Consider the following 8,327-nt stretch of genomic DNA (forward strand, 5'->3'; position numbering starts at 1 on the left):
GTCATTGCAGGGTCATTGGCGGGGTCATTGGCAGGGTCATTGGCAGGGTCATTGCAGGGTCATTGGCAGGGTCATGGCAGGGGTCGTTGGCGGGGTCATTGGCGGGGTCGTTGGCGGGGTCATTGGCGGGGTCATTGGCAGGTCATTGGCAGGGTCATTGGCAGGTCGTTGGCGGGGTCATTGGCAGGGTCGTGGCGGGGTCATTGGCAGGGTCGTTGGCGGGGTCATTGGCCGGGTCATTGGCGGGGTCATTGGCAGGGTCATTGGCGGGGTCATTGGCAGGGTCATTGGCAGGGTCATTGGCAGGGTCGTTGGCGGGGTCATTGGCGGGGTCGTTGGCGGGGTCATTGGCGGGGTCATTGGCAGGGTCATTGGCAGGTCATTGGCAGGGTCATTGGCAGGGTCGTGGCGGGGTCATTGGCAGGGTCGTTGGCGGGGTCATTGGCAGGGTCATTGGCAGGGTCATTGGCAGGGTCGTTGGCGGGGTCATTGGCGGGGTCGTTGGCGGGGTCATTGGCGGGGTCATTGGCAGGGTCATTGGCAGGGTCATTGGCAGGGTCATTGGCAGGGTCATTGGCAGGGTCGTTGCCCTGAAAACCAGGTGGCCTTTGTAGACAATTGGAGCACTTTTTGGGGAAAACCTGGTCTGATCAGGAGAGACGGTGTCCATCCCACATGGGATGGTGCCTCTCTCATTTCTAGTAATTTGGCTAATTTTATTAGACCCAAAGTGACCTGACAATCCAGGGTCCAGACCAGGATGCAGAGTTGTAGTCTTCCACACCTCTCTGCTGCTTCCTTAGAACCCTCATCCACCAACAATAACATATTTAACACTATAGAGGTAGTCTCTGTTCCACGGTTAAAAGTTCACCAAGCACAGAGCAGGGGAGCGGTCAATCACCAAAATCTTATTAAAATTAATACTGAAGCACAAGTTGGAGAAACTAATATCACAATTAAGTGTGGACTGTTAAATATTAGATCTCTTTTGTGTAAATCCCTGTTAGTGCACGACCTGATAGCGGATCATCACATTGATTTATTTTGTCTTACTGAGACCTGGCTTCAGGAGGAGGAGTATGTGAGCTTAAATGAATCTACTCCTCCTACCCATCTTAATTATCATATTCCACGTGTTACTGGTCCAGGAGGGGGAGTGGCAGCAATCTATCACTCCAAGTTAATCCTAGACCAAAACATGGCTCCAGTTCATTTGAAAGCCTGACTCTTGGCATCACTCATCTGAACTGGAGGACAGAAAAGCCACTTCTGTTTGTAGTTGTATATCGGCCCCCTGCTGGGCCACATTCAGAGTTCCTGTCTGAGTTCTCTGATTTCTTATCTGACTTAGTCCTTAGAACGGACAAAGTCATTATCATTGGAGACTTTAATATCCATATGGACATTATAAATGACAGCTTTAGAAATGGCTTCATCTCATTACTTGAGTCAGTTGGTTTCCTCCAGCAGATAAACCAACCAACTCACAGCTTTAACCACACCATAGATCTAGTTCTGACTTATGGTGTTGAGGTAGAACATGTGTCAGTGTTCCCTCAGAACCCAGTCCTGTCAGACCATTCTTTGATCACTTTCACATTTATGATTAAGGATTCTTCTATCCTCAGAGCTCAGTCTCACTATAGCAGATGTCTCTCAGATAATGTCCGTGAAGGTTCTCAGTCATCCAGGTCACGGTAATTCTGGTAGTTGAATCTGAGCAACTGGACTGTTTGAGTTTCTTGAAGATATTTCACTTCTCATCCAAGAGGTTTTGACGGGAGAGAACTTAGGAAACTAGCAGAATAGAGGAACCACTTACCTAAGATGCAGAAAACACAGCCGAGCCCCAACAGCAACAGAGTTCACCATGAAGAGTAACAAGGCGGAAAGAATCCTCCAGAACCAGCTTCTCAATGAAAGGGTAAGACAAGTTAATTTCACCATCAAAACCATCAATGTGAATATTAACCAGATACAAGAAAAGCCGCCAATCACAGTCGGCATTGGGACTCATGCAGCTTCACTGGTCCCAGGAAAAATGAGGATCACCTCATGTCTATTGGAACAAACCTTGCAGAAAAACAGATAATAATGGTTTTATTGGATTTTCATGGTGAAACTCTTGTTTGATTGTGTGCATGAGGAGGTGCTGCCCTCTTCGCCCTGATCTGGCCCACATATCGGGGCTACATTATTCATACCGGGAGGGTGGGACTTGCTGCCTCTTTTTTCCGCCTGTATAAAACGAGAGGTTGGCGTAAAGGAAGGCACAGATGGAGCGGGCTACCCGGCCCGCAGCGCCACGCAGAGTCCACCTGAGACTGCGCGACAACCCACACAGCGTTGCTCTGTGACCGACAACCCGGCAGAATGACCGGGCACTACGTGCTCTGCCTCACCGCCGCGCTGGCGACCTTCGCCCGGCTCGCCGGCGCCGCGGGGCCGGTGGTGCGTTGCGAGGCGTGCGACACTGGCGCGCTGCTCATGTGCAAGCCGCTGCCGAAGGACTGCGTGGAGCGCGTCAGGGAGCCCGGCTGCGGCTGCTGCATGACGTGCGCCCTCGGCGAGCGACAAGCGTGTGGAGTGTACACGGCGCGCTGCGGCTCCGGGCTGAGCTGCCAGCACCAGCCGGGGGAGAGCCGCCCGCTGCAGGCGCTGCTGGACGGACGCGGGACGTGTTCCGGGAGGGCGTCCACAAAGCTCAGCAACCTTCTGATACCGAGGCCGGGTAAGTGGTGGGTTCTGCCGGTGTGTGAAGGCATTTGGTGGCTGCCGCGCCGCCCCTTGCTGAGCTCTCCGGGGAGGTTTTCATGGATGCTGGACAGATGTGACCTGTTCCAAATGTTAAACTGAGTGACGTCGGTCGTGGGTCGGTCGTGGGTCCCCCCCCCCCCCCCCCCCCTGCCTCTCATGTAGCACAAACAGGCTCAAAGTAACATCGATGTATCTGCAGCGGGAGAATGAAATTATGGATCTGGGTCAAAACATTTGGGGGGGGGGGGGGGTCGCTGCTGGCTGCGCTACGTGTCTTATGAATCCACGCGCACACCAGGAAACGGCACACACGCCACCTTCGTGCGAACACACAAGTGGTGCGTGTGCAGGCACCGCTGACGTCATGCCTCCAAGAGCCCCCCCGTGTTATTTGGTTTGGCCACAGTAATGCGTGGAGTGCAATTGCTCACGTTGTCATAAACACTGTAACGCACGCGTGCGTGTGTTTGTGTGCTTGCGCGTGTTTTTGCACATCCTCCATGAGCACCACCCCCGCCCGCCTCTTCTCCATCTCCCTTCACAGCTGTGGGAAGTTCCGGGTGTGTTTCCATACCCGCACAGATGTTCTGACAGCAGCTGTTCCATTGAAGAGGTTGGGGGGGTTCCTGGCGCCCTTGCTGGTCAGGGCGCGTCGGTGCCGAGGTACCCTTTAGCAAGGTACCTTGTCCATATGCAGCTAGGTGGGCTCCAGCACCCTCCCTGTGGTAATGCTAGGGTCTGTGTGGGGGGTCAAACAAGAGACAGACATCACCCCCCTCCACAGACCCCTTCCAGGGGCCTCCACAGACCCCTTCCAGGGGCCCTGACATTTGCGTGTGCACTCCTGCCTCTTTAGCTCTGCCAGCACATTTCATGGCTCTTGTTTCTGCTGGGATCTTCTCTGTGGCTCTCTGTTCCACATGTTTGTCATGTCTGGTGTCTCAGGGAGGCAACGAGGGCTCGTTCAGCACCATCGGACCACAGTTCTGCTGTAATCACCACAGTTCTGCTGTAATCACAACAGTTCTGCCGTAATCACAACAGTTCTGCTGTAATCACCACAGTTCTGCCGTAATCACCACAGTTCTGCCGTAATCGCCGCAGTTCTGCCGTAATCACCACAGTTCTGCCGTAATCACAACAGTTCTGTCGTAATCACCACAGTTCTGCCGTAATCACCACAGTTCTGCCGTAATCACCACAGTTCTGCCGTAATCACCACAGTTCTGCCGTAATCACCACAGTTCTGCCGTAATCACAACAGTTCTGCCGTAATCACCACAGTTCTGCCGTAATCACCACAGTTCTGCCGTAATCACAACAGTTCTGCCGTAATCACAACAGTTCTGCCGTAATCACAACAGTTCTGCCGTTATCACCACAGTTCTGCCGTAATCACCACAGTTCTGCCGTAATCACCACAGTTCTGCCGTAATCACCGCAGTTCTGCCGTAATCACCGCAGTTCTGCCGTAATCACAACAGTTCTGCCGTAATCACAACAGTTCTGCCGTTATCACCACAGTTCTGCCGTAATCACCACAGTTCTGCCGTAATCACCACAGTTCTGCCGTAATCACCACAGTTCTGCCGTAATCACCGCAGTTCTGCCGTAATCGCCGCAGTTCTGCCGTAATCACAACAGTTCTGTCGTAATCACAAAGGTTTCTACACGATGATGCTGCAGAAGAGTTTAGGAAAATCAGAAATATAGCAGATGAAGTCTGTCAATTACAATGAATATCTGACAATGTAAACGTTCTCATATGTCGAGTAATAAAAAGTAATTTAGTTACTTTTAGTTACTTTAGTTAATTTAGTTTTTAAAAACTTGGTTAGCTAAAGCGCCTTCTTCACCTGCTGTCGGACCTGCTCTCGGACTCAGAATTCCAAACGTGGGCTCAGACTCTAGAAGACTCTGGACTCTCGTTTAGTCCAGATGAGATGCTTCATGTTTTTATGCTCAACTATTTTGATGTTTTTAAACTTTTATTTGTGTTTTTGTTCATCTGACTTCCAGTCAAGCACAACATGTGTTGCTGTTTGGAACCAGATGGTGAGAACAGAAGATGATGAGAACTGAATGAGCATGACTCTCCTTCGCCCCCACAGACACCAACCAGGTGGACGGCGGCTCCACCAACGCCACTGTGAGCATGAGGAGCGTCCAGAGCGTCCAGAGCGTCCAGAGCGGTGCCTCGGCGGACACCCAGCTGCCCGTCCACAGCAGGCTGATCCAGAGGAATCAAAACAAGAAGACTCAGAGCTACAAGGTTGAGTCAGTGTCCAGAAGAACCATCATGGACATCCAGAACTTCTCTCTGGAGAACAAGAGGGAACCTGAGTATGTAAGTCGAAGCTGAAGCTTGAATCAGACTGTTGTTTCCTTTTGCTCTGGCAGACAAGCCTTCACACTAGTGAATAAAACATTCTTTCCAATCACATGAAGAAACATCAAATTACTTCAACAAGGAACGACAGCAGGAAGCTGATCTGATGACCTCACAGCTTGGCGATGCTTCTCAAACCGTTGTGAAAAGTTCCTCTCAGGAAGCAGACGTTCCTTCAAAGCCAACCAGCTGCAGAGACAGTTTGATTCTGCTTTTCTTATCTGTTCCAACCACACTCCACCCTCATTAGCGCCCGCTTTCATCAGCAACATGAGGTCATTGGTTGGATTTGAACCCATGCAGATTAGTGGCTGGAACCCGTGTCAGCCTGGTGCTGCGGTGCCCCGACACGAGCTGCTCCGTCCTCACATCACACGTCTGAGCGCGTTCGTGGAACGCTCCACATGGTGCCTTTAACTCCGCCCTCTGCCGGACAAACATAAAGAGATGTAAAGCTGAGCGTGTCAGGATTAACATCCCTACTGTTATGGTATGTTTTCTCTGTTGCCATAGGGACCATGCCGGCGGGAAATGGAGAGCATCCTGAGCGGCCTTAAAATCAGCAACGTCCTGAACCCGAGAGGCTTCCGCATCCCCAACTGTGACAGGCGGGGCTTCTACAAGAAAAGACAGGTGCGTCCCACAGGACACACACAGGACACACACAGGACACACACAGGACGCACACAGGACGCACACAGGACGCACGCAGGACGCACGCAGGACACACACAGGACACACACAGGACACACACAGGACGCACGCAGGACACACACAGGACGCACGCAGGACACACACAGGACGCACACAGGACGCACGCAGGACACACAGGACGCACGCAGGACACACACAGGACACACACAGGACACACACAGGACGCACGCAGGACACACACAAGGACACACACAGGACACGCACAGGACACACGCAGGACGCACACAGGACGCACACAGGACGCACACAGGACACACACAGGACACGCACAGGACACGCGCAGGACACACGCAGGACGCACACAGGACACACACAGGACACACACAGGACGCACACAGGACGCACGCAGGACACACACAGGACGCACACAGGACACACGCAGGACGCACACAGGACAACACAGGACACACACAGGACGCACACAGGACACACGCAGGACGCACACAGGACACACAGAGGACGCACACAGGACGCACACAGGACACACACAGGACGCACACAGGACGCACACAGGACACACGCAGGACGCACACAGGACACACAGGACACACAGAGGACGCACACAGGACACACACAGGACACACAGAGGACACACACAGGACACACAGAGGACACACACAGGACGCACACAGGACGCACACAGGACACACACAGGACACGCACAGGACACGCACAGGACGCACACAGGACACACACAGGACACACACAGGACACGCACAGGACACGCACAGGACACACACAGGACGCACACAGGACCACACAGGACACACAGGACACACGCAGGACGCACACAGACGCACACAGGACGCACACAGGACACACACAGGACACACACACAGGACGCACGCAGGACACACACAGGACGCACACAGGACACACACAGGACACACACAGGACACACACACAGGACGCACACAGGACACACGCAGGACGCACACAGGTGCCACCCCCACCCACTCAGCCCACACACACATGCACACCCCCCCCCCCCCCGTTCCCCAGAGCACTGTCATCAGGATGGCTAATGCGTGTGTGTGTATGTGTGCGTGTGTGTGCGTGAGTGTGTGACTGCAGAATGTTGAATACGTTCACTCGATTGGGACCCTATCAGAGCGAGCCCCGTCCTGAGTCGGCCCCCGTCCTGAGTCGGCCCCCGTCCTGAGTCGGAGCCCGTCCTGAGTCGACCCCCGTCCTGAGTCGGCCCCCGTCCTGAGTCGGAGCCCGTCCTGAGTCGACCCCCGTCCTGAGTCGACCCCCGTCCTGAGTCGGAGCCCGTCCTGAGTCGGCCCCCGTCCTGAGTCGGCCCCCGTCCTGAGTCGGAGCCCGTCCTGAGTCGGCCCCCGTCCTGAGTCGACCCCCGTCCTGAGTCGGCCCCCGTCCTGAGTCGCCCCCGTCCTGAGTCGGAGCCCGTCCTGAGTCGACCCCCGTCCTGAGTCGGCCCCCGTCCTGAGTCGGAGCCCGTCCTGAGTCGACCCCCGTCCTGAGTCGACCCCCGTCCTGAGTCGGAGCCCGTCCTGAGTCGGCCCCCGTCCTGAGTCGGCCCCCGTCCTGAGTCGGAGCCCGTCCTGAGTCGGCCCCCGTCCTGAGTCGACCCCCGTCCTGAGTCGGCCCCCGTCCTGAGTCGGCCCCCGTCCTGAGTCGGAGCCCGTCCTGAGTCGGCGCCCGTCCTGAGTCGGAGCCCGTCCTGAGTCGACCCCCGTCCTGAGTCGGCCCCCGTCCTGAGTCGGCCCCCGTCCTGAGTCGGAGCCCAGCGGGAGCCAAAACACAGACAAGCACCATAAAATCATTTCCCAGAAGTCTCCAACGTGCGGTTTCGTGGTTCCGTTTATTAAAACACTTCCTGTTCTGGAGACAATGAGTACATGAGAACTGTGTGGGGTGACAGGGGGCAGTGAAGGGGGGGGGAGGGCTTGTGATCCACAACCTGCCCGAGTATTTCAGGTCTTAATATCAAACGCCGTTGAGAGGTGGTTGGTTTCATGGTGTCGTCTTTCGTGTGGACCCCCTCCATCAGATGGTACCAGTAAAGAACTGAAGGTTCCAGGAACCAGAGTCAACAGCGGCTAAAATAAGAACCTGCCTTTGTCCATTTCCTGAATGAAAGCAGTCAGGGATCAGATAACGCTCGAACCTGCTCACACCAGAAAACCTCCGAAGAGGAGCGGAGCCCAGCGGAGATGGGACGCAGAGTTGAGCTGATCTGGGATCAGTTTCATGCTTTCGGGTTCTGCTGATCTTCCGAACGAGGCTTTAGTCCTGTCCACTCTGATAGTCAGGACACAGCGAGAGCCACCCCGACCCCTCAGGACGGGGGTCACCGGCTCGTGTTGGGTTTTCTCTGCGTGTTTTGCTGGAAACATGAGTCCTTTCTCGGCTTCAGAGGAGCCTATTTTTAGCCTGAATTGGCCCAGTATCCCAGTTCAGGCCCAACACTGACCCTCTCATACGCCCCTCAGGGCGCTCC

At 54.6% G+C, this 8,327-nt stretch overlaps 1 protein-coding gene across 9 annotated transcripts in view; it reads left to right on the forward strand.

Moving 5' to 3' along the window:
- Positions 1 to 1,972: 1,972 nt before the first annotated feature.
- The window catches only part of LOC130528769 (insulin-like growth factor-binding protein 3), a 13,131-nt gene continuing 6,776 nt past the window's right edge, over positions 1,973 to 8,327 (forward strand). For 8 of the 9 annotated variants that reach the window (XR_008951393.1, XR_008951398.1, XR_008951394.1 and 5 more), the window contains exons 1-3: positions 1,982 to 2,734; positions 4,872 to 5,107; positions 5,663 to 5,782. Coding sequence is in view for 2 of the 9 variants with exons in the window: in XM_057038464.1 (XP_056894444.1) it covers positions 2,377 to 2,734; positions 4,872 to 5,107; positions 5,663 to 5,782 (714 nt within the window). In the remaining 7 variants the exon portion in view is untranslated. Of the gene's footprint in view, positions 2,735 to 4,871; positions 5,108 to 5,662; positions 5,783 to 6,937 lie in introns of all 9 variants that reach the window. The other variant, XM_057038466.1, reaches the window with a different exon arrangement.

Source organism: Takifugu flavidus, chromosome 7 (assembly GCF_003711565.1).
Source record: "Takifugu flavidus isolate HTHZ2018 chromosome 7, ASM371156v2, whole genome shotgun sequence".
Lineage (NCBI taxonomy): Eukaryota > Metazoa > Chordata > Actinopteri > Tetraodontiformes > Tetraodontidae > Takifugu > Takifugu flavidus.